Source organism: Neolamprologus brichardi, chromosome 8 (genome assembly GCF_056152115.1).
Source record: "Neolamprologus brichardi isolate AB-2024 chromosome 8, ASM5615211v1, whole genome shotgun sequence".
In the NCBI taxonomy this organism is placed as follows: domain Eukaryota; kingdom Metazoa; phylum Chordata; class Actinopteri; order Cichliformes; family Cichlidae; genus Neolamprologus; species Neolamprologus brichardi.
The window spans coordinates 17,412,771-17,437,771 of NC_142111.1; the positions used below are offsets into that span (position 1 = coordinate 17,412,771).

A 25,001-nucleotide genomic window follows, 5' to 3' on the forward strand; every position below is an offset into this window, starting at 1 on the left:
AAAATTAATTTCTAAGTTTATTTTTAATGTTCCGTCCAGAATTTATTGAAAGCACTTCGTCTGGGATCCAACGGTGAGTCTAATTATACTTAAAGATGTACATTTAAAAAAATACTGTTTTGTATGTTTTCGATAAACACATTAACTTCACACGTGCTTTGCCACGTGCCGCTTTACATTACACGCATGCGTACTAATCACTTCGCCATGGCGGACGCTGGCTGGCCGGGCTGTGCTAAGAGTTTAAAAGGTGTCATTTTGGACCTGTGTGGAGTTTTATATGACAGCGGGGAGGGCGACGGAGTTGCAATTCCTGGCTCGATAGAAGCTGTGAAAAAGTGAGTGAAAATTTTCACGTAGAAATTTGATTAGCTTTACTTCAGTTTGCATAGCTGTCAAAGTCCGTCACTCAGACTTAATGATGTATGTGACCACCTGCTTTGCCCTCCTGACCTATTGAAAGGCTCAAGGAATCCGACTTGCAGCTGCGATTCTGCACAAATGAGACCCAGGCCACCAGAGAGAAGTTTGTAGCCAAGCTTCGAAGATTGGGCTTTGACATCTCTGTATCTGAAGTCTTCCCTCCTGCGCCTGCAGCCATAGCTGTTCTCAAAGAAAGAGGTTTACGTCCTCACTTGCTGGTGCATGATGGTAAGGTTCATATTTGAGCATCTAAAGTCTTCAGACCACTTTTTAGTTGATTGTGTTCTAAGAATGCACTTGGAATAAATGCACATTAAAAGCCCTGGTATAATATATGTGAGGAGTACATAAAGGGTTTTTTCTGTTACATTCTGGTGTTAAATTCTAAACTGACTCATTTAATCTCAAGTCATCTTGAGTGTTCTGCTGGACCACGTCTAACTTGGCTATTGAATGGAACTTAAATTGTCTCATAAGTAAAACAAGACTTGTCTTATAATAATAATATTATATTATATATAATATGATTTACTTGGTAAAGTCTCCCCTTCTGCAGCATAAGACATTACTTATTCTTACAAATACCTGGCATGAATCCATATACAGTATATAACATATATTTGATGTATGAAACTAAAATTTCACAATAATCATTATGTCCATTGTGCCCAAATTTTAAATCATAAAATATTCAGACTAATCAAAGTGGGTTGAGCTGAAAATTATTTAATAATTTGATGATTTTAGATGCATAACCCATTTATGACTGACTTTGCTCCTTCTCTGCAGGACTTCTCCCGGAGTTTGACAGTGTTGACAAAACCAACCCAAACTGTGTGATTGTAGGAGATGCAGCTGAAAATTTTTCCTATCAGAACTTGAACGAGGCTTTCAGGGTCCTCATAGGTCTGGAAAAGCCGGTGCTTTTCTCCCTGGGCCAGGGGTAATTAAATATAGCCAACCGACATTACTCTATTGCTTATTCCAAGTAACGCATCATTATATAATGAAATGTATTTATAGATGTTAATCTTTCTTCATAGGCGATACTACAAGGAGATGGATGGTTTAAAATTAGATGTTGGTGTTTACATGAAAGCTCTGGAGGTAAAATGGGTGCACCGATATTTTGATATATTTTTTTAGAGTTCAGTGGAAATAAATAAGTTATTTTTAATGTTGACTTTTTTGTTCTTTTTAGTATGCCTGTGATTTAAAGGCAGAAGTAATTGGAAAACCTTCCCCGACATTCTTCCAGAGTGTTCTCAATGATATGGGCCTTAAACCACATGAGGTATGCAGCAATACATGGCCCTGCATGTTCACAGAGCACAAGTTAGGATGGAAAAGTTTACTGTCAGTTGTGCAATAAAGGCCAGCTGCCTTTAGTTCTTGTTTTGCAGCTTTGCTTTGTTGAGCTTGTTCCTCTGTGCTCTGACGCTCCTGTTACAGTTTTTCCAACAAATTATGAACCAATGACACAATGTTTTTTTCTAGTTTTGCATCTGTACTCTACCACACTTTAGTCACATATAGCTAAATTTACAAACTTTCAGCTTTATATTTTTTTATTTTCTTTTTTAAAAATAATAATCCTGTCATCATGTACTTTAGTTGTTTTCTACAGTCTTTCAGGCCTCTTGGTGTTGCTGAGCTATCCAGTGTTTTCATTCATTTTAAGAATGTACCAGAGTGTTGATTTAGCCACTCTTAAAGATTTCCTATCTCTCTGATGGGTCTTTTTTGTCTTTTAAGCCAAAATATGGGCGTCAGTGGTTTCAACAACATGTTATTAATATTTCAAATGACAACTAAAAGCTGCACAATACGATTTCAACACATCGAATCAACTATATCACTATATCAGCTTTTGTTTCTTATAAGTCTGATATCATATGTTTCATTATTGAAAGTATTTGTAAGAATAAGTGTTGTGTTGTATGAGAAGAATGCAAAAGAGGACACTTTAACAAGTAATTTATATTATGACACAAGTTTTGTAATACTTGTGAAATTATAATATATAACAGATAAACATGGTCTTTTGATTTGATTTTAAAATTCCTACAGGTGTTTTTTGTTACTTTTTCATGTAGAGGAACACATGCACTGCAAATCCAACACAGACACAAGAATGTTAACAAAAGTTTCAATAATCTCACTATAAGTTTCACTCTAGTAATTTTCCTTCTTTCTCAGATACACAGATGTATTCACAGCTAACTTTGCCATCCTCTCCAGAGCACTCATTTACTCACCCAGGCTCTTTTCCTTGTTTGTCGAGTCACCCACTTAAAAAGCTCCCACTGTTATTCTCTTCTTTGTTTCTTTAAGAAATGCCTTCTTAGAATCATTGAACAACGGCCTGTTTGGCCCAGTCAATTGATACTGCACTCCTCCTGTGTTCAAGGAACACCCTGTACCAGCTCTGACTCCGCTTTCATCAGCTTCCCCTCCTTTCTTTGTGCCTCTGCTTCATTAATAAAGTAAAGTAGTTCCACGGTTTGACCTCACTGAGCATGCAAAGCAGGTCTAGGGTATGGATGTTTTTAAAACGTGTCTGCACTAGGTTCTCTTAGGAGTCTGTGGCCACCTCTTTTTGCCCTTGACACACTTACATTGATGGAGGAAAAAAAGCTGCTCCTGTTTGATCTTGCGAGTAGCTTAAGTAGTCGTATTTTATTTAAGTTAGTGGTGCTGGTTGAATTCTTAATCCCTGTTTTTGTTTTAATTCTCTGCACTATATTTGTTCTAATGTGTCTCCTTTTTGTTTTTCTTGTGTTGTAGAGAGCCCATCATGGGTTGCTCCTTTATTTTTGTCCTCATCCCCCTTTGTGGCTTCTTTAGTGGGCAGCGGTGCAAAAGGTTGGTCACCTGAGTCAGTTGGGATGACGACTAAGCAGTTTTTGAAAGGAAACATGAGTAGAATGGAGGCCTTGATGAAACTGATCTCCTCAAGCGCTAATGAAGCTTAGTAAGGAAGCAAGAATATCAGAGAATAACTTCTGGCAGCTCGGTGCAGTAATGATCTGTAGTGTATCCAAACGTTCAAAAACATACTGTAGTGGTATTAACAAGTGATAAAGTTGGTTAACCACAAAGGGTCAAGTATTGTGTCATCAGTTGCACGGATTATGGAGCTGCTGTTTTCTCTTTCTTCTCCCTTCTCACGTTCAGGTGCTGATGATTGGAGACGATCTTTTAAATGATGTAGGTGGGGCCCAACATTGTGGAATGAAAGGTGTGCAGGTGCGGACTGGCAAGTACAGGTCAGTGTTATCCTAAATCTACAAATATGCTATGTGAACTGTGATTTGTCTGTGTTGGGTAACCGTTTTATCTAACGGTTACAGTCAGTATGTTCTGTCCTGAATAATCCATGTTCTTACTGTCTGTTTTACTTATCTGTTTAATTATATGGTTTTTAGAGATAAAAATAATAGAAGTAAATATTGTCATTGGCCATGTTGCTGCTACTCTTCTTTTTATTTCATTTTATTTCATTTAATTTTTTGTTTCACAGATGGTACGTAAGCTGCTTATTAACAAATATCTAATAATTTAATCACATAGCAGCAAATCAGTGTATTTTAGGCATGAAGATATGATCAAGGCGGCCTACTAAGGTTGAGTTTGAGCATCAGAATGGGGGAGACAGGCAATTTAAGTCACTTTGATCGTGCTGTGGATGTTGTTGTGAGACAGGCTGGTCATAAACTGCTGATTCAATGGGATTTTCCCACGCAACCAAGTGTGCAGTTTACAGGCCCTAGAAAGAGTAAATATCCAGTGAGCGGCAGGGTAAAAAGTACCTTGTTGATACCAGAGGTCAGTGGAGAGACTGCTGGAGCCGATAGGAAGACAGTAACCGTTAATCCAATAACCACCAATTACAACGAAGGTATACAGAGGAGCATCTCTGAATGCAAAACACATCAAACCTTGATTGACCACACTGGCTGCCTCTCTTGTAAGCTAAGAAAATGAATTCACACACAAAAATCTCTGAGCGCAATGTTTCCAGCACCTTGTTGTATCTATGCCACAACGAATCAAGGCAGTTCTCAAAGCAACATGGGGTTCAACTAGTACTAGCAAAGTGTACCTATTAGGGTTTCTGTGAGTGCATTTTAAAAAAAAATGTCTTTGCAAGAAGCTGCTTAGTTTGTCCACAAGGGGGCAGCATTACACCAGATTTGGGGCGCTATGTTTCCTTTGTAATGAACAGCCTTCCTGTGAGTCAGCCACCATATTCTTAAATCCTCAGATTTGTTTATTTGATTGAGAATCTGCCAGAAAAAGCTTTATTCTCTCCACATGTAGATGCTCGTTGCCCGCAAGGTCGCAGTCACCAAAGGATTTATAGTCCCAAATCTGGGGAGTACTGGGGCGCCTTCCTTATGGTGTAATTACGGAAATTTATGGTTGATTATTTTAGAACCATGTGGTACTTACAGTTTAAAGAAAAGAGAAGAGTTTCTGGGTGTAAGAGAGGATGTTGGTATAGAACTACATTATGCCATATGTACTGTTTACTATAATTTTAGTATGTCTGCAGTTCTGGTAAGTAATATAAATGCTTTACCCTTTATATGCATGTTTAGGGATATGTGAGAAAAGTGATGACGTTTTTTTATTTCTACCTTACTCTTGCAGCTTATGCAGGTTTTCCCCAAAGTAAAATAATTGCTACAAACAAAATTGTGGGCTTTTAATGTTTACCTTTGTCTTAACGTGAGTAACCCTTATGTAAAGATGGATAGCTAGCAACTGTAGCTGTCAGATGCATGCAACAGAATAAGAATATGGAAATATTTAAATTGGCTGCAAACCACACATCAATCTGACGAGTGCCCTTCTTTATTACCTGCCCTGCCAACGTAGACTGGCATGCAGGTTGCGGTCATGTGACCAGAGAACGCTGAGTAATCTGCTTGAGCATCACTCAGCATTAATCCTTAGCTAAGAGCATGGTCACTCATTATAAAAGCTGCCCTCTGTCTGGGCAGTCATTCGTTCAGAGAGAGACAAACCTGCACATCTCTGCGGCAGTATGCATGTTTAGCTTAGAAGCCAAGTGGGCTGAACTTTTTCTACTGTGGAGTCTCAGTGGAGTAAGCACATGAATTCATCTGGTTTGTGTGACTTCATGCTTGTCATGTCTTCATGTTTGTGTGCTGACACTCTGAACAGTGTCAATTCAACTAAACAGGATAAAACAGATTAAATTATATCACTGCCTAACCATGTTTTGTGGAGAAGGCATCTGGTTATAGATTATCCAAGGCAGGGATAGCTCAGTAGGTAGAGTGGTGGGCCCCATGATCGGAAGGTCGGGGGTTCGACTCCACTGAACGGTTACCCTGAGGTACCCCTGAGCAAGGTACCGTCCCTACACACTGCTCCCCGGGCGCTGCATTGGTGGCTGCCCACTGCTTCACTGGGTGAATGGGTTAAATGCAGAGGAGCAATTTCCCTATGGGGACTAACACATAACACATACACATACATACATAGATTAGGAGAGGAACATGTGTGAAACTAGTGTTGGGTTCCATGACACGCTGTTTACCAGCTGTGGATTTATTAGTATTATCAAAGGGGTTTATCTGGGGAGAGCTGAGCAGAGCAATATAATGACTCAAAGGAAACCAAAACTGTTATTATGAATGATTAAGAAATCATCTGTGTTTCGAATGTATTGCTGCAATAGCAGCTCTGAACAGCACATCATGTGGGTGTGAAACAGTAATAACAGAAGAGCCTCACAGTATTTGTGTATTCTTTTGCCCACAACTAGGAACAGAGTATAAAGGCTGTTCATTTATGACACCTAAAGCGAACTGTCTTTGTTTATTAAACATGGGAAACTTAATAATAACCCAGAACTCGGCGTGCCCAGACTTGCTGACTTTACACGTTCTCTGAGAGGAAGAGGAGTAACTTTGACATTAACAGTGTTTCAGTGGGAATTTGAGTAGTGGGGGGAGACTTGAGATTTAACATTGTTTAGCTAAACGGGCCCGGTGAACCCAGGCTCGCTTTGAGCGACTATAAACCCTCAGTCATAACTGTGAAAACACAGCTGTTTCCAAGTCAACCAGATGCTGCGCAGGCCTCCAGTTCCCATCACACTCGGAGAAATTACCGATTCAAATACCCCAGACTCGGTGACAAGACAGGAAGGGAAAAAGATACAAATCAAATTGTATCAGCTTGTGTGAAAATGCTTTTCACTTGACATACTCATAGCTCTGGACAACTTTAAGCTTTTTTTTTTCTTTTCTTTTTTTTTGAGTGTCTACTTTTAAAAAATCCTCTCTAAAGTTTTACATCCTTTGAAGTTGGTTCACAAGCCGGTTTTGTTTTGTTTTTGTTGGCTGCTTCAGGGATGAAAAGCCAAAATTGTGCCTCGCTCATTCTGAAGCTATATGTGTGTCTTTGACCTTTAATGTGTTAAAGCTAAAGTATCAAATAGAACTAAATGGATACATGTTATAGTAAACCTATACAATAAGAGGGTTTTATGTGCACTTAAGTGCTCACTTTACTGTTAAATAAGATGTATTTTCTTATATATGTGGCTCATTTTGATTAAATTCAAAAGTGGAGCTAGCAAAGTGACTTTGCCGGACTAGTTGGTGAGCTATAGGCACAACATAAGGGCATTTGTAATTGGCAGTTCTGCTAGCAGTCAAATTTCCCTTGTTCTTGTATATAACGAGTGAAAGTTAATGCACCTCAAGGGAGCCAGAGAACCCTTTGCTCTTTAATGTAGACCAGGTTTGCAAAGAGGGGCCTACCACTGAAAAGTGGGTGGAAATTACACTGAGTATAGAGATCTGACTGCTGATGTTAATCAGCTGCATGGGAACAATCCACAGACACTGAGCTCTGCTCCAAACCCCACTCAGGCTTTCACTTCTCTAGTTACATGCTTAATGGCAGTCAGAACATTATAGCTGTATATGAAATTTCAGTGGTTACTGAATACCATCCATATTACGCTTTATCCATAACTGCTGTTTATGCTATTGGAAATCAGTAATCAGTAGTTGGTTAGGTTTCAGGTGTAATTTTAAAAACACAAATTAAATTATTGTTCTGATGAAGCTCTGCTGTGTGTAGGAAAAAGCTCTTGGACTGATGTTGGCCTGAAATGCAGATTGTAACAATAATTGATTGGACAATTATGCATAATTGTACTTCAAAAAAAACACATTTTCCTAGCGAAATGGGCCAATTATATGCAGCATTTGGTATTAAAGCTAATGGATTTCATAGTCACATGGATTCAAGCTGTAAACCTGATATTGACTAATTATCACCTTATTAACTTGTTAGGAAACACTTGCCAGCTAACATGAAGCAGCTTTAACATTCATTTGGAGTAATGTTTATGGCCAGCTGATAATCGCAAGTCTATGCAAAAGCAACACTTCTTCAGAGAGCTGGTGTCTGGGTCCTTGGCTGCTAAGTGTTACGCTCATCACCAACTAGGCACTCAATTTGTTTGTCTGCCATTTGGTATCGGGAGGAAACATTTATCTGCCGCGGGAGTAAACAGGATTGACACAAGCAGCGAAGCTGAACTGAAACAGGGAATTTTCTTTACGCCTAGAAACCAAAACAGCGACCTGAAGTAAAGTGTCACAACTGCAGGTTTGTCCCAACCATTTTGCTTCTTTAATAATGGTTCAAATGACTATAAAGTGGCCATATCAAGCCTTTATTATCTGTATGCACTGTTACAATAGTGTATGCTCATATTAAACCTAGACAAAGTCTTAAATTAAAGGTCTGCGTATGTAACTGAGAACAGCATAGGCTGATATCCTTGTTTATGAGGGGCAGCCAATCAAAAGAAAAATAGCTTTAAGGAAGGTGAAATGGTTTTATGGAGACGGGTGACGACCTAAGAGCTGCATAAAAAATAATAAGGATTACCTTTAATTATGAAACATGATGGAAGTGAGCATAAAGGGCCACTTTATTATAAAAGCAATATTAGCGAATGAGTGGTGGGTCAATCTGGTTTTTTTGGTAATTATTTTGTGGAAGTACAAAAAAACAAGTAAGCTGTGAGCTTGGTGTTTATAATTAAAAAAATGTTACTGAGCAGTAAGGTTATGAGTATGATGCCCTTGTTTTCCTCTTTCAAGCGTATGTTACCTTTTTTCAATAGTGATCTACAGCAGCCTGTTCCTGTGACCGATCGTGTGTTCTTTGTTTCTGTTCTCTTATCTTCAAGGAACTGCATCAGCACAGAACTGGGAAGCTTTGAAGCTTCATAAAAGCAGGTTCACATCATGCTGTTTCTGCATGCAGCAGTGGTAAACCAGTTTAATTGCTACTGCTGTTTCCCCATGTGCTGCGTGTGCATACACCCTCAGCGCTGGCGTGTGTGCTTGCGCCGGGGAGAAAGCTATGCAGCAAAGAGTGGGATACCGGCACAGCTTTGATAGGTGTTTTGAATGGGCGCCAGTGAGTTGGAGGAAGCCCATAGTGGATTCCAGTTGGAATCTGGCAAAGAGCACACAGCAAACATTTTCACACAGCAGCAACCATCGTCACAGTGGTTTACACTATGAAACTCTCTCTGCGGCTAACGCTTGGCTGCTAATGGGAATGTGTGGAAACAAGCAGGCTGAGCCAGATTGAAGCTCTCAAGATGGAACTAGTCCCTGATGATACAAACTATGAAATAGTTTGCTGAAACCGCACCCTGGTTCATGCCCTTTCTGTCTGTGGCCGTCAACGAGGGACGCAACAGGAAAGAAGCATAGCGGGGTTGGAGGGGGGGTTGGGTTAGTGGCCATGTGCTTACCATACATAGATTACTGTCCCTACAGTAATTTTATGGCTTGCACCAAGCCAATGCTCTACTGTATTTACTAAAACAAACATGCTGACATATTTCAAAAAGTTGATTCTGTTCATCTGGACGTAGCGTTTTGTGGGAGAAATGTTTTGTCACTCATCCAAGTGACTTCTTCAGTCTCAGCTGACTGCAGGTTTCCCCAAATCTTATAAACAGTACATTTGCATAATGACTGAAACCAGCCCACTGAAGGGACAATGGGCTGGGAGGTCAGTTCCTTAATCATAATTATGCAAATTGTCATGACCATTGATCAACACCCACTGACCAAAACCCACTGATCAAAGACCACTGATCAATGGCCATGAGTAAAGTGGCCCTTTTCAAGCAACTTAAAGAAGTCCAGACGCTTTTCTTTGCAAGCTCCTTTGACGGCCATGAGTACCATTCACAGAGAGTTGGGGAATGGCTGCAATCACAGCATTGTAAGATGGCGAAAGATGTACCCTTAGGCCCCCTTCTTGATTCAAAGATGGTCTTTCCCTTTTCACGTAAATGGCCTCCTTGACTCTGCGCTCAAACCAGCGTTCCTCCCTGTGGAGGATGTGTACATCCTCATCATTGAAAGAGTGTCCACTGGCCTGTAGGTGTAAATAGACTGCGGAGTCCTGGCCTGATTAGGTAGCTCTTCTGTGTTGTGCCATCCGCTTCGCCAGAGGTTGTTTGGTTTTCACGGCGTATAAATCCTGGCAATCCTCCTGGCACTTAACAGCGTACACTATGTTACTCTGTTTGTGTCAGGGGACCCGATCCTTGGGGTGGACCAATTTTTGGCGCAGCGTGGGATCACAACAAGTTTTTGCTTGGGCAGCGGTTGTCCTTATCTCCTGGATCGGCTGGAGCTTTCTTTAGGTGCCTTTCCCGCTTTGACAAAAGTCCAGCTGGGATAACCACATTTACTCAGGGCCTTCTTGATGTGCTGTTCTTCTGCCTCCCTGGCCGCTGTGTCAGTGGGGATGATGTTTGCTCTGTGTTGTAGCGTCCTGATGACACCCAGTTTGTGCTCCAGTGGATCATGAGAGTCAAACCTTAGATACTGATCCATATGTGTAGGTTTACGGTACACGTCAGCTTTTAGATGTCCCCCATTCCTGATGGAAATCTCACAGTCTAATAAGGCTAACCTGCCACTTTTCATATCCTCCCTGGTGAATTTGATGTGTCGACCACCGAGTTAATGTGATCCGTGAAATGTGGTACGTCCTGAGATTTGATTTTCACCCAGGTGTCATCCACATATCTGAACCAATGGCTTGGTGGTGTTCCAGGGTAGGATAGCAAAGCCCTCTTTTCCACTTCTTCCATGTACAAATTGGCCACGATGGATGAAACTGGGGAGCCCATGGCACACCCATGTTTCTGCCTGTAGAACTGACCCTTGTATGTGAAGTAGGTGGAATGAAGACACAGTTCCAAAAGCAAACACACTTGGTTGATGCTGAGAGAGGTCCTGTTGCTGAGGTTGGTGTCATCCTGTAATCTCTTACGAGCTACCTCCAACGCTTCCGTGACTGGGATGCAAGTGAAGAGAGATGTAACGTCGTACGAGACCATGGTTTCATCTGCCTCCATAATGACATCTCTCACCTTCTCAACAAAATCCAGAGTGTTCTGGATGTGGTGTTCAGAGCTGCCCACCAGCGGGTTGAGGATTGAGGCCAGAAACTTGGAGATGTTATAGGTGACAGAGTTGATCATGCAGACAATCGGTCTTAAAGATGCACCCTGTTTATGTATTTTCGGTAAACCATACAGACTTGGTGTAGACTCCCCTGGGTACAGCCTGTGGTATGAGGTCCGGTCAATAGCCTTGTCTTGTTCTAACTGCTTCAGACAGTCTATCACCCTCTTCCTGTAACCACTTCCTGGGTCTCGTTTCAGGGGCTCATAAGTATTTTCATCACTGAGTAGTGACAAAATCTTCTCATGACAGAAAGTACTATCATGAGAAGACTGACCTCCCAGCCCATTGTCCCTTCAGTGGGCTGGTTTCAGTCATTATGCAAATGTACTGTTTATAAGATTTTGGAAAACCTGCAGTCAGCTGAGACTGAAGAAGTCACTTGGATGAGTGACGAAACGTTTCTCCCACAAAACGCTACGTCCAGATGAACAGAATCAACTTTTGGAGATTTACTTTCCTGGATGATTGAGAATGCATCAAGATGCTGACATATGCATGTTTGCAAAAGAACATGCTAAAGAAAGAACGGTTCATTAGTTCAATGCTGCATTCATGGCCCATGTTGGCACAGTGTAAAGAACAGGAAAACCCCATGTTGTTCCAGCGTTTGAGATTCCACCGATCATTCCAGAAATATCTCCACTCCTGCCTTTGTGTGTGGGCACACCAAGTACAATCATGTCCATAAATATTTAGACAGAAGCACAGCTTTTCTACAGTTTTTGCAAGCGTAGTAGAAAGAGTCAAAGACAATGAATTAAAATGTTTCACAAAACATTTAGAATGACATTTTTCCTCATTTTTTGTGGCTTTTTAATAAAAAAAAATAATAGAAACAACAGAGTAGCCTCTTTTAGTTAGCTGTTGCTTTGCATCAATATAGAAGAAGTGTGTGGCGGATGTTGCCTTTTGAACATATAGCGTATACGAGGGTGTAAAAGCGTACTCCTGTCTATCAGCAAGCGCGACGAAAGCTGTATGTTCACCCGCCCACAACACATTCGCCACCAGCATGTTTGAAAGGCATCTAAAGGTGAAAAAGGGTGCCAACTTGATTCTTGATGAGAAAGCCCGTGAGAGAACACTCTTGACTCTCTGTGCAGTCTTGGTCTCCCAGGTCATGTGTCATTTACTAGGTTTACCTTTGATATCGCTCTGCTGATTTTTAAAATGTATTTATTTTTGGCTTTATGAGCCTCAATAATAGCCTTTTCATGTGTTCAGTCACCTAAGGGACACACTGTGGGAACTCTGAGCTGTGTGCTAGCTCCTTTCCGCATGAACTAGTGTTCACATACCTTACCTAGGAAACAATTTGAAAGAAAACCTGCTTGTGTTGTACCCACAGGCACTGTGTATGGTATTATATGTCTTACAAGCAGTTCTTTCAATATTGTTGTAAAATGTACTCAAATTAAAGCAATAATTTTGCAGTTGTATTTAGTCTTTATTTTAGTTTAGGCCGAAGGTGTTTTCTGTTATTCTTATGTAGCAACTTTCTCCAACTGGGATGTTCTGTAACTGTCAGATTCTTTGACTTTAAGGCTACTAGACGGATATTACAGTTGACGCTTAGGTAAACTGAGATTCATGAGAAGTGAGTGAAACATGATAGTGTAGTAATGAGATAACTAGAAGAAAAGCTAACAGTTTTTGAAAAGGCTCTTTGACAGACAAGAAAAACGGTAATGATCATGGCTTGGCATATGGCATATTTCATGAACATGGATGTTGTCAATGAAGCTTCTATGAGCTTGCAACATTGTGCAATGAGTAATATCCCTGAGGACATGCAGTTCTCATCCGATGCGTTAGTATGCAAATATTCCAAGCTATGATTTTAACTGCTAGTATGATCAGAACCAACAAGTCTGAGAGTAGAAAAAGAATTTGGCTTAATCCAAAAGTGATGGTACAATTAATCTGGGAGCAAGCACCAAAGGATTTTAACAGCTTAACAGACTACAATACACTGTACAGTTGTCCCCCAGCAGACCATTCCAGAGAAACCTTCCCAGCCCAGACTGAACTGGCTCTCTCTGAGTGGCACATAACCTGTGATTAGTGTGGATATCCTGAGCAGATTTCCACTGAAACCTGTAATGAAGTCTTGAAAATAAAGCCATTGTGAGTGCAGTGAACGAAAGGAAAGACAGCTCATTAAGAAAGCAAATGGCCAATCAGCCTCAGCAAACACAAGAGAAGGCTTTTCAAGTAGAAAAATGTTTGCTGTCAGCTTAATATAATAAAGTGGACAGAATTAGTATAATAACCCCAATATTACTAGCATATTTAGGGCAGGTTAATTGTATTCCCGCTCCCTAAGAGGCCACATGCTGTAACTTGGCACTATTCCTCATAAATCATTTGCCTGTATTTGAATGGCTGTCTAATAAAAATGAAGTGATCCAAATTTAAGTTGGACCTCCTCCATATGTTGATCAGATCTGGCAGTTTGACTGAAAATATTTGCTTTTAAATCTATATTGGCATGATGTTGAAATTGATTATTACTGGACTGTTGGTGCCAGTTAGCTTTTATCTTGTGGTCATTTCTGGGATGGCTCCCAGATACATTATGTATTTCAGCTTAGCTTAGCTTTCAGTCCTCCTCACGACATATAGATCAGCACATATGATAATGGTCATGGTTTCATGTACGACTGCAAGCCTTCCTTTTACCTAGACAGTTATGAAATGTAGATTACCTAAGATAATGCCTTTAATTCTCTCCTTCAAGCACACTAAACTGAATTTAATGTGCAGTCTTGCCTGAGCAGGTTACGCTTGAGTCACAATTTTCGCTTTGCGTTGTCTTGATCTGTGCAGCATTTTGCTTTGTAGAAAAGAGTGTAGGCACTTCATAGTGTCTCGTGTAACAGCGCAGTCCCACACCCTGTCCTCTTAACCACTCTTAACACATTAGTTTTGTCTGTGTGGGAAGGAAGCGAAGTTATCTAAGTGCACTCCTCGCCGCTGAGGCTGTGGGCTGTGAATTTGTCAGCTACAGTGTTTCTAAATGTGTCATTTAGGTCTGTTTATCTGTGCACCGCAAGAACACTGACTCTTTACACCAGCAAAGGGATGCGTGACATGTGCACAACGTGGCCTTTGAGCTAAAGCTAAATCCACAGGGGCCCTCTTTTGTGTCCAAGTCCACCCAGATGTTCCGAGGAACTAAAGCTAGCACGTTCTAACCTGTTAGCTTCTTTATATAGAAATGTATAAACCTGACTGTACAGAATGGGTTGTATATAAATCTGTGTTCATTTCTTATTAGACTGACAGAATAAGGCATAATTCTAAATACGAAAGTAATTTTGACATAAGCATACAGATAAGCACAGTGATGTCTGACCAGCCATTAACAACTCTCAGCATCTCCTTTGTCAGTCAGCAGCAGGGCCTTGGCAGGATGCATGGTAAACTGGGATAAATGTGTGTTGCATAAGGTTCCTATTTCCACTGTTGGATTTCCCTTCTATTTAACCAATAACACATGAAAGCTGTGTTTTTATTAGTTGGATTTCTTTTGCTGCATGTTTCTAGAAATGGGTGTTCATTTCCACTGGGAAAAAAAAAGACTCGCTTGTTAGTTCTTGCTCGTGCTAACAGCTACTTGAGACCCATCATGCAATGGGCCACTTCCTAATTTTCCATCTTTATGCCCAGTGTATTCCAAATGCTGAGCGGATGGGCCTAAATTGCAACTGCTTTATTTATCATTCTAGTTTTTCACTACTGTGGTCAGTCCTTTTAAATTTTCCAATTGTAGCGTGCAACCAAAATTAGCCAATCACTATGCCAACTGAAACTGTTATTGTAAAATATTTGTACAAAATTGTGGATCTGAATTGATGCAAGCATACTTGCTCCAAAAAATAAATGCTAATTTAGCATAGTACAGTGTTTCCAGACAATCCATACTTGGTAAGATACAGATTTGTGTAGCTATACTTTGGCTATCCCAAAATCTTTTTTTGTATTTGTTTCTTTGTCTACCAACTACACGTACACAATCAGGAGTTGAGCAACCAAACTTAACACAGAACTACATCTTAAATCTGTCAAGGTTCTTACCTATATCACATATTTTGATTCCATCTTATTGCTTAGCAACCACTTAGCACGTACTTTTAGCAATTATGCATCTAAATGCATAAAACAAGTCTTAAAACCACCATAAAAGTTTTATTTCATGGCAGCAGCATCAAATTAAAAGACATTGTAGAACCTTCAGCACCACCTGAGCGTATCCATATGTTTGAACCTGTGTAGATTAGAGAAAATCCAAAATAAATTCAAACTTTCTTTCAAAGTCAAAGATGTCCCATTGTAGACTGGGTGACAATTTCACTATGGAAGAAGAAGAGTTCACATTAATAATCTAAAACCCCCAAATTACTATGATGTTTATGACCATGATGGGGATATAAAAACTATACATACCCTTTTCCAGTCTGTTTTGGCATTCCAAATGTTTTTACTACAAGCATCATTATCCCCAATTACACACCCATTCATAAAGCACTTTTTAAATTTTTATTCTGACATTCACACAGTCTCACTCCAATGAAAGCGTTGGGAGGCTCAAGGTTCAGTGTCTTGTCCAAGGACATTTCTACATACAAGCTGGAGGAGCCTACATTCACCCACAATCTGTCAGAAAAGCATCATGTCAATTTTTTTAAAAACATCAACAACTTTAAATGTATGTGTAAAAAGCTGTTAGGTAGTTTCCAGGTTGCTGTAACCCCCCCCCCCTTTTTTTTAAACCAGACAGTCTTACTGTTTGTTATACAGTTAAATATAGAGTTTAAATCATTTACATGGGGTCCTGAGTTTGCTGCCCTGTCTTATGTGACAGATAAGAGAGCCCTATGATCAATTAGCTAGTCATAAATCCAAGAAGTAACAAAGCTGAACTGAACAGTTGAAAGGCAAAGTGAGACTCGTCTTCAACAAAATCTCAAAAGCTTGTTTCATTTTTGTTTTTTGTATCGTAGTAATGTGTAATCCGAACACCTGATAGTGTGTCATATATTGAATTGAGGTCATAGATTGAAGTGGCAGTAGCTCCACAAAGAGGTTATAGAAGCCTCCCCACCCATGGGTGTTAGCTTCCCCCTGCCTGCAGGCTCTTTTAAAGCATGCTGTGCGTTATAAGTCAATGAGATATTAATAATTAACCTGAGCTTTTTTTCGCAGTGAGACCAGACTCCCACGGTAAGACAAAGGAACCAAGCAGGCCTCAGTCACTGAGCTCCTTCAACAGTACTTTTCCACCCATGAGAAAGAGAAGAGGAAATGAGTGAGAGTGGGAGAGTAGAGCGAGTTGTAGCCCACAGATGGCAGGCTGAAACATGGCACTGCCTCTTAAATACACGAACAGAGACCCGTAGCCGTTTCAATGGGGAACCAATCCCTCTTGCAATTACCAATTGACAAGCTGCTTGGCTAGAGGGATTTGGGCCTTTGCCTGGATTCTGCTGTAACCATTTTTTTGTTATGATTCGTTTTAGCGAGTGAGTATGCATGGTTGTACTCGCATTTTCTTTATCTGATGCAGGTGACTCAGCAGCACCTCAGAGCTAGCATAACACCCATGCGCCCTGAGATATACGCACAAAAAGACGATTCAGCAAGTCATCAGCAGTGCTGCTAATAATAACAGCACACAGATGAAAAGAGTGTGGTTAGATCTGGGTCACGTAAGGCTTTGCATATTTAGCACAACACTGACAAGGACAGCTGTTAAATGTAGAAGAAGGTAATCGCTTCTTATAAGCTAAAATTTATATATATATATTTTTTTTACCTTTGCTCCCACCGGATCACCTAAGATGACTCCACAAATTAGCACCTAAACCATAGCAGCAAAACCTTTTGTAATTCATTAAATAGATTTCAAAGCGATGAACGTCACACCAAATATAAAGAGTCAGTCTAATCTATAATGTCTAAAAGTTTATGTCTAAGTAGCCGTTGAGGACATAAAAAAATTTGTGGTTTGCATCCTGTTCACGTAGCATTGGATGTTTTTGTTATTGTGAAAGGCAGAAAGTTTCCAGTAGGTGGTTTTCAGCAGGTCAGGATTCTCTCTCACACACGCTCACAGTCATCACTCGTACTCACAGGAGGTTTTCGTACAGCTACAGGATGGAAAAAAATAATCAAGTCGCTCTTTGCGCCGCAACCAGGGAATCCCCTTTTGTGTCCAGCTCGATTGGAAAGAACCGTTAATCTGCGTAAAGTGTGAAAACCATGCCGCAGCTGTTTGCTGATCGTGATTCAACATTATGCGGCCTTTTGTAAAGTGAAGTGATAACAGTCGCTGCACTGCCACAAACTCGGCAGAGGATGTGAAGGCTTCAAGTCAGCATCTGTCACTTCTGTTGCCATAACATGCACGTAACATGGTGGTTTCCTGGTTCAGTTGGGCTGTTTTTCCTAAGAAGGCGCAGCTGTATTATTTCAAGGATGTTATCTGTGCTTTGTACCTATCAGGTAAAAGAGAACAGAAAGATAGAAAAAGCGAAGCTCGGAGCGGATTGTAATAAAACCAGGCTGTAGCATCGCTGGTGTCGACAATCCCCGCTACATCTTCACTCGGGCTTGTGGCGTTTTATTTACAACAGAGTCAGTCAAACGGATCACATTTTCACCCTCCAGGCCGACACTGCTAAAGCGGCACCGTGCAGCAGGAAACACGAGCAGCTGCACACCTTTTCTCCCTGTCCCTGGGGTGAAGGTAGAGAGCTTTGTCATGTGCCTGCATCTTATGTCACCCACACGGCTTGGCTCAACATAAAGGCTATGAATGTCATCAAGACGTGATCTCCCTCAGGTTATGCTTAATATCATCGTCTTTATAGTGGAAAAAAGGCTGCGTTTCAGCTCCTGCTGCCTTCACTAGTCTGGCATGAAAACAACACACTGACCTGGGTTGACTGTTTTTCCACCTTTCACTTGCAGAGTGACTCTTTACTTTCAGTGTTATCTTCCCTGTGTTGCTAGGTGGCAACTCACTTTACACAAAGCCTACAATGATACCCTGTAGCTCCTATTTATTAGAGGAGCAGTGTGATAACAGTGTGATAACTATGTCATTTCATTGACTTATTTGCTATGTGATGTCTCTATTGGTAAGCTTTTATTGGTTATTCCTGTTTCTTGCTGTGGGTTTGTTTTTAAATGACTTTATGACTTTCAGCACACTTTTTTTGGTAACTTCAGCCCTCTTTAGAGTTGTGACTTTTTGTGACAGATTTCCAGCTGGAAAATTCTCAATATGACTCAGAAAGCCAAGTCATAAAGTATGCAACGTGGCTGAAATATTGAAATATTTGGCTGAATTTGTCACACCCATGTTCCTACTTAAGAGTGCGCAAACACACTGATCAGAAGAACCTCCCAAAGTTAAACGGTACTGCTTTTAAAGCCTACACTGATTAGCCAGCCTCTTTCATTGCTAACAAATGCTAATTTCTGTCTAATAGGAGCCATATTTCATGTAGGCAGTTTGGGTGGTTTTATACTAGCTTATGGTTCTTTGACTACACCATTAATAGCAGCCATTAAAAGTTAGATCAAAGCTTCAAAGTTGCCTTTTGTCCTACAGTCAAATCACAGGAAACCCAGATATTTCTAGCTTGAGTTGCTCAGTATGTAACCGCCTTCACACCAAAATATCTCCGAGAGTTGCGCGCTGCTAACCTGATTTTTTTTTGTTTTGTTTCTTCATCAGTATTGTGTCAAGCAAAATGCCTGCTCAGCAGAGGTGCAGAGGTTAAGAGACAAGTATAAATCGAAATCGGGTATATGTGACGGTTTTGCTTCCCTCTGTGCACGAGGCGAGTTAAGCATTAACCAGCGAGAGAGTTTTCATGCTCTCTCACCCTGCGGTCAGCTACCTCAGGAGTCAGCTGAATGCATCTAAACGAAACGAAACAAAGGTGAAGCCGCCCTCTTCTCCTCAGGTTAAACAAGAGTCCTTTTCTTTATTTCTATATCTTACCTCGTCTCTGTGTGTCTCTGACTCACAGCACTTTCACAAACAAATGCACTCACTACATGAGTCATTCTTATCTACTTTCTTTTCACAAAGGAACAACCAGTGCCTGCAAATAAAGTGTTTTTAATAGTGCTAAGTGTCATGTTTTATACTGTATATATCATATCACACTCTAATCACTCACAACTGATTTGTTATTTTGGAAGCAAGTCCTGTGACAACCTGCAAGAATAGCTTTAAAGGATCGACAGCATTAGAGAACCCAACTTTAAAGCTGCACTTTTCCTTTTTGATCAGCATTTAATCTTCCTAGAGCCCAATGTCAGGTCTTTAGCTGTCTAAAACCAAAGATATTCAAATTTTCAGCTGTCAAAAAAAGATTTGGAGCCTGCAAGTGTTTGACATCTTGATTGATGATTTGCTTGAATGTTAATCAGCTGTCAAAATCGTTTTTGTCAAATCGGCTGCTGTGCTTGTTCACCACTAGCCAAGCTCACTGCTCCTTTTGGATTTTTTATCTTCTTCTTTTTTTCTTGCACTACTTGCAGCACAAATCGTGTGATCATTTACTAACGGTCTGATGAGGCAGTTTGCTCTTTCAGCGTAGGGGCAGCTGTGTTGTACTAAACCCTTGGCTGCTCCCCACCTCCTGCCTCATAGCTGACCTCATCCCTACGTGATGGCTCTGCAATGTCAGTCAGGCTCAGGGACCAAACCTATCTATTCACGTGTATTGATATTGCATTGACCTGAAGGACAGCAAGCCGCAGATTACCTCACCGGTAACACTAGCTGTATTGTGCTGAATTTTGCATGGTCACATTGACCTGGTTACTTCTTCATTATTCATGGGAATGGGAGGAAGGCTGCAAAATGAATACACACACACACGCATGCATCTATGTATGCCTATCTAAAAGATGGAGTCGGGGAGAGATTTAAAGAGGCATCAGGTTGAAAAGACAGTGAGTTTAATACTTTTGGCTTCACTTCTTGAAACATAAGAGCCATGTGGCCTATGTTGCTTGTGCGTTCATGCCTGTGCGTGCATGCGTGTGTGAACTCAATCAGTCCTCGGGCAGAAAAGGGTGCGGGAGTAATCCAGCACAGGAGACATAAAACCCCAACCATTAGTGGACCAGCTCACATAACCCAAGCACTGGCAGCTGACAGACGTGCGTAAACACATGGCACTGCTTTGCCATATTCAGCGTGGCTTCGGCATTCAGCACCTCTTCCCCCATTTCCACCACCACAGGCCTCTTCTTTCTGTCACTACACTTGGGCGGCTCACAAATATTTGCCATGGGGCTCTGTAAGCTCTCAGAAGTCAGGATTAATGGTGGTGTGTGCCTCACACCCAGGGCCTGACAAAGAGTCCCCATCTGGAGTTCCAAGCCGTGACTGAGGAACAGAGGCAGCACACAGAGCCCGGTCAAGGCGGCCGGTGGAGGGGGGGGTCTATAGGCACCACTCCATAAATGAGCAGGACTCCAGAGCAGTTCTGATGAATGAAGGGGCGTCTCTGTCTTTTGATGGAATTGGGAGGAAAGGAGCTCCTCCGTGTGAGCTTGGGCCTAGTGCCACACCAAATGGATTACATTTCCACTACCAGCTGATTAAACAACCAAATCTGCATCCATCACTGGGCCTTGATCCAAACAATGGTAGCAGCCAGTGTGGAGGCTACAGCCTTGCCCGTCTTGACCAAGTCCACAGCTTTCCCACAATTTAGGAAATCATGTGGAAACAGGATTATGGGTAGGGTAATTTTGGGCATTGGCCTGTGACCTTTTGATGTAGGGTACTTTATATAGGAAAAAATGTAAACATCATTTCTGTGTGCGTGCTGTAAATACAATAACCCTTTCTGTGCAATCCATCCAATTACAAATGTAGAACAAGACTGTACACAAGTCTGAGGCAGGTAAACCATTTTCAGCACCTTAGCATTAGTTCATTTGCTAATTTGTCCTAAATGCAGAGTAACGATTAAGCTGATGAGAATGTCAGGGGAATACTGCAAGTGTCTCTTGCACTGGTGTCTCTAAATGTCTTAACAAAAATTTGAGGTCAATGTAGTCCAGGGGCCACAGAGAAATGAGATTAGCACAGCTGAACAGCAAGTTTGGAGAAATCGGTCTGTTACCATGTGTGGAAGTAATGTGTTTTGTTACAGCCTCACAGATTAACAGTATATTACGATTTGATCCTAACCTTGATACAAAACAGCACTATAATTGTGGTGTAGTAGCCCGCAGATATGATAGAAAGGTGTGGTTATGGAGCCACCCTGAAATACCTTCAAATCAGCTGATATGTTGGGCAAAGGATGATGACTGTGGATGTACTCTGGATGTAGTCAAAGACATTCAGAGGGTAGGTATGCTTTGGAAAGGGTGAGATTGAGGCAGATGATACACTGTAAGGGGAGCAGCCAAAAGAACTAAAAATACAATGCTGTTAAACAAGCTCTTAACAGAACCAGAGTTACCACACAGGATGACAGTTTTGATAACAAACTTTCTTTTTCGTTTCAGTTGTGTTTTGTTGGGGTTTTTTGTTTTGTTTTTATCCCCCCACATAATGCATTCAGCGTTGTTAATCCACTCGACTGCGTCAAACCGCTAGTCCTTGTTTACCATCCCTTTTGTGCTCAAGATTTCCTTCTTCCTGCGATACAGGTCCTCAAACCTGTGCATTTGCTTCTCCTCCCTCAGGCCCATTGATGAGAGGCACCCGACGGTGACGGCTGACGGCACTGTAGACAACCTGGCCCAGGCGGTGGACATGATCCTCGGTCAGAGGGGGCACTGAACACCAGGCAGTGGACACTGAACTCTAGCTGATCAGCAGTACCATTAAAAAGTAGCTTCTGAAAGTTTTCTTTGTTATGGAAGTTAAATTAATTAGCCCATGGCCTCTATAAACTCTTAACAGCCAACTGTTTTGTCACACATGGGAAAGACTCCCATCTGTTGCTCTGCGAAGTGTGACACAAACTGGAATGAAGTTTGCAGAACAATTATCCCATCTGCAAGAGATAGCGTTGAGCATGCTTGAGCTGTACTGTGTATTTGTCAGTACATGATTGGCATAGATAAGATACCTCAAGATGACACGAGTGTGCCGTAACCAGCTGCTGACTGACAGTTAAAAGGCGAGAGAAATGCAGTGTTCAAGTTCCCACAGTCAAATTCTCCGAAGAGCTACTGTACTCACAGTTTGCACTAAACATTTGCTGCACTTTAACGCAGAGTAATTGTTGTGCGTCATGTGATGAAAACAGAAAACGTGCACGACCCATACAGAGCTGAAGAAAATATTTGATTTTTTTCTTTGATTATTATAAATAAAGATAATTTTCGACTCTGTGTGAAAATGTGTGGAATCTCCATCAGTTTGGAAATTTGTCTGAGTCATTGTCAGAGAAAAGCTCAAGGTCTTAAAGCACTTGGGGAAAATTCAGCCTTGGCTCAGGTTTAAACTGGCATTCATATCGGAGAGGCTTTTGTTTTACAATAATAAATCGCTGGAAATGGGAAGTGAGCTGGTCTGAGAGATGATAAACGCAACCACTGCTGAATGCGATAAATTATGCTGATGCTTGGGCTCATGTTTCTCTCTGTGTAAACAAAAATGAAACCGACACTCCATCAGATTGAAGAACCACAGATCTTCAACTGCTTATCTTTATTTACTTGACTTTAAGCGGCCTTTTACTGGAGACGGTCCTGTCATAGCTTCTCTGTCAAAAGCCAGTCATTACACCACGGTATCCACACCGAGGGTTAATAAAACGACCATGACCGAAAAAAAAACGAAAAAAAGATTGGTTATTGGGCTTCAGTGTCACAGTTGGATCGTTGAGATCTTTGGAAATGGAGCGTAAAACAAATGATTCTCAATCGTTGCCCCCAAGGTTCCACTGTACCAAATAAATTCGACAAGAAAAAAAAAGCTCATTTTCAAGTGATACATTGAGGTCTCTTAGGTTTATTTCACCATTAGCAGACACAAGCTTGAGTATGTCTGGGCATTCAGAGGTAATGAAATGTTATGCAGTAGTATGAAACTGCAGCTTGACTGGTTGTACCACTCCTATTTGCAATTCAGAAATAAATGTTAATGTGCACAGAAAAGCACTTGCAGCTGGTACCCAGTTTTCTAACAGCCTGCACATTGTTTGACCCTGTGTTTTGTACATTATGTTACTGCCTGCTGGACTCGTATTGAGCTATTAAACATGCATTTGAATACTCTCGAATGAATTCACTTGGCTTTAACTAGGTTATTTTTCCAGTTAAGGGAGGTGAAGTATCTGAGGGATCTAGGCCACAGTTTACAACACACACATACACCCCTTTTGGCAGGTTCGCCATCACTAGGTCTTAAACTCAAACACACACACGACCCAGAGCTGGATGATTGTTAACCTCACCTCTTAGGCCAGCCTGAGTTTAGCTGCCAGTTTGACATAAGTTACAAATTAGCAACAGTTTACATATCGTGGCTGTCTGCACTGGTAAACAGCGATATACTGTATTCCTAATGGGGTGCAGTACATTGATTCCTTTCCTGTCGCTGCACAGCAAGATTGCTTTCAGATAATAGAGGTGACCTCATTTTGGGAGACATGTCTGGGCATGTAGAGTAGGATTTCACTGTCATGGGACAAATTGATAGACTGGCAAATCCTTGTCTCACCAAAGCTGTTATGGAGATTAACGTGTAAAGGTGATTGCTACATCAGTTTGTCACCTTTGGGCGTTTTTGGTATTGTATTGTGTTCATTACGTTAAAATAACTGTATTGTCTTGTACTTCAATTTATGCTAGAAATGAAATAAAATACGCACAAAATACGCAAATTTTGAGCCACCCCTTATTTCGGTATATTTTGCGATGAAGTTTTGAAATGGCTGCTGGGATTTATTTGCAGTGTTTTTCGGATCATTTTGATGCTGAATAATGAAACTGTTTCCAATCAAATTCTACCCAGATGGTATTATATGGTGGATCAAAATCTGCATTCATAATTCCATCAATTTTAACAAGATCTCCAACATCCCTGACTGAAATGCATCCAAACCCTGACAGAGTCTCCACAGTGTTTCACAGATGGCCATAGGCACTAACTGTTGTACGTCTCGCCTGACCTTGTCGTACATACTGCTAACGATTTGAAACGAATATTTCAAATTTGGATTCATTACTCCATAATTGATTTGCAAAGATGTTTTTTCTGCCACCGATTTTTCAGTCCAGTTCTTGTGTAATTTGGCATACCTCTGCCTTTCCCCTATTTTCCTTCCTAACTTTCCTTCCTTTTTGCTAGATTTATTTTTCCTGTTTTTTAGTCGTGACCTAAAAAAACTTAGCAGATAAGTTTTTTAAGCCTCCCACTTCTTCTTTTGTCCTCCACTTGTTCAGCTGTTAAAAGACACACCACACCTTGTTGGTGCAAAAATACTATCTACGCCTGTCAAACAGTTATTAGGAGCATTTTTTTTCTAGATTCATCTGTTTTTGTGACAGGCTGCTAGTAACAAAGTGACTAAAGATACAATTTCAATTTGTTCTTTGCTAATTTTTCAGTTATGTGAAGATGCAACACTGGTTTATCCTTTGAGCTAGGTGCTTTTTAAATGCTTGAATGATTCACAGGTAGTGTTAAGTGACTTAACAAATAGGAAAACCCCTATTTCCTCCATTTGCTTAAATGTAAATAAAAGCTGAGAAATATTTTTTCCACAATGATGCCTCTTGTACATCATCTTATTATCTTTTGGGAGACGCCTGTGTCATTTCCAGTCAAAAAATAACTTGCTAGTTGAATAAAAGTAACTTTAAGTCAAAATTTGCCAGGGGTATGAATAATTATGGGCTTGACTGTATATATGCGCATACATGCACAGAGAATTGAATCTGTAATTTCCCCTGTACGTACATAGAGATCTCCACTAAGGGGCTAAATTAGGTTAAACTGATTAGAAGTCA

The 25,001-nt window shown here is 40.8% G+C and overlaps 1 protein-coding gene across 1 annotated transcript; it reads left to right on the plus strand.

Moving 5' to 3' along the window:
* Window positions 1-186: 186 nt before the first annotated feature.
* lhpp (phospholysine phosphohistidine inorganic pyrophosphate phosphatase) lies at window positions 187-23,864 on the plus strand. Its single transcript, XM_006791064.3, has 7 exons — window positions 187-338; window positions 464-651; window positions 1,213-1,366; window positions 1,467-1,530; window positions 1,625-1,717; window positions 3,601-3,692; window positions 21,723-23,864. The coding sequence occupies exons 1-7, from the start codon at window positions 187-189 to the stop codon at window positions 21,817-21,819; spliced, it is 840 nt and encodes a 279-aa protein (XP_006791127.3). The 3' UTR covers window positions 21,820-23,864.
* Window positions 23,865-25,001: the final 1,137 nt, after the last annotated feature.

Coding starts and splice junctions, on each gene's coding strand:
- lhpp (XM_006791064.3), top strand. CDS start 187: ATGCGTACTAATCACTTCGCCATGGCGGACGCTGGCTGGCCGGGCTGT. Junction 652..1,212: donor TCACTTGCTGGTGCATGATG/GTAAGGTTCATA, acceptor CCTTCTCTGCAG/GACTTCTCCCGGAGTTTGAC. Junction 3,693..21,722: donor GTGCGGACTGGCAAGTACAG/GTCAGTGTTATC, acceptor CTCCTCCCTCAG/GCCCATTGATGAGAGGCACC.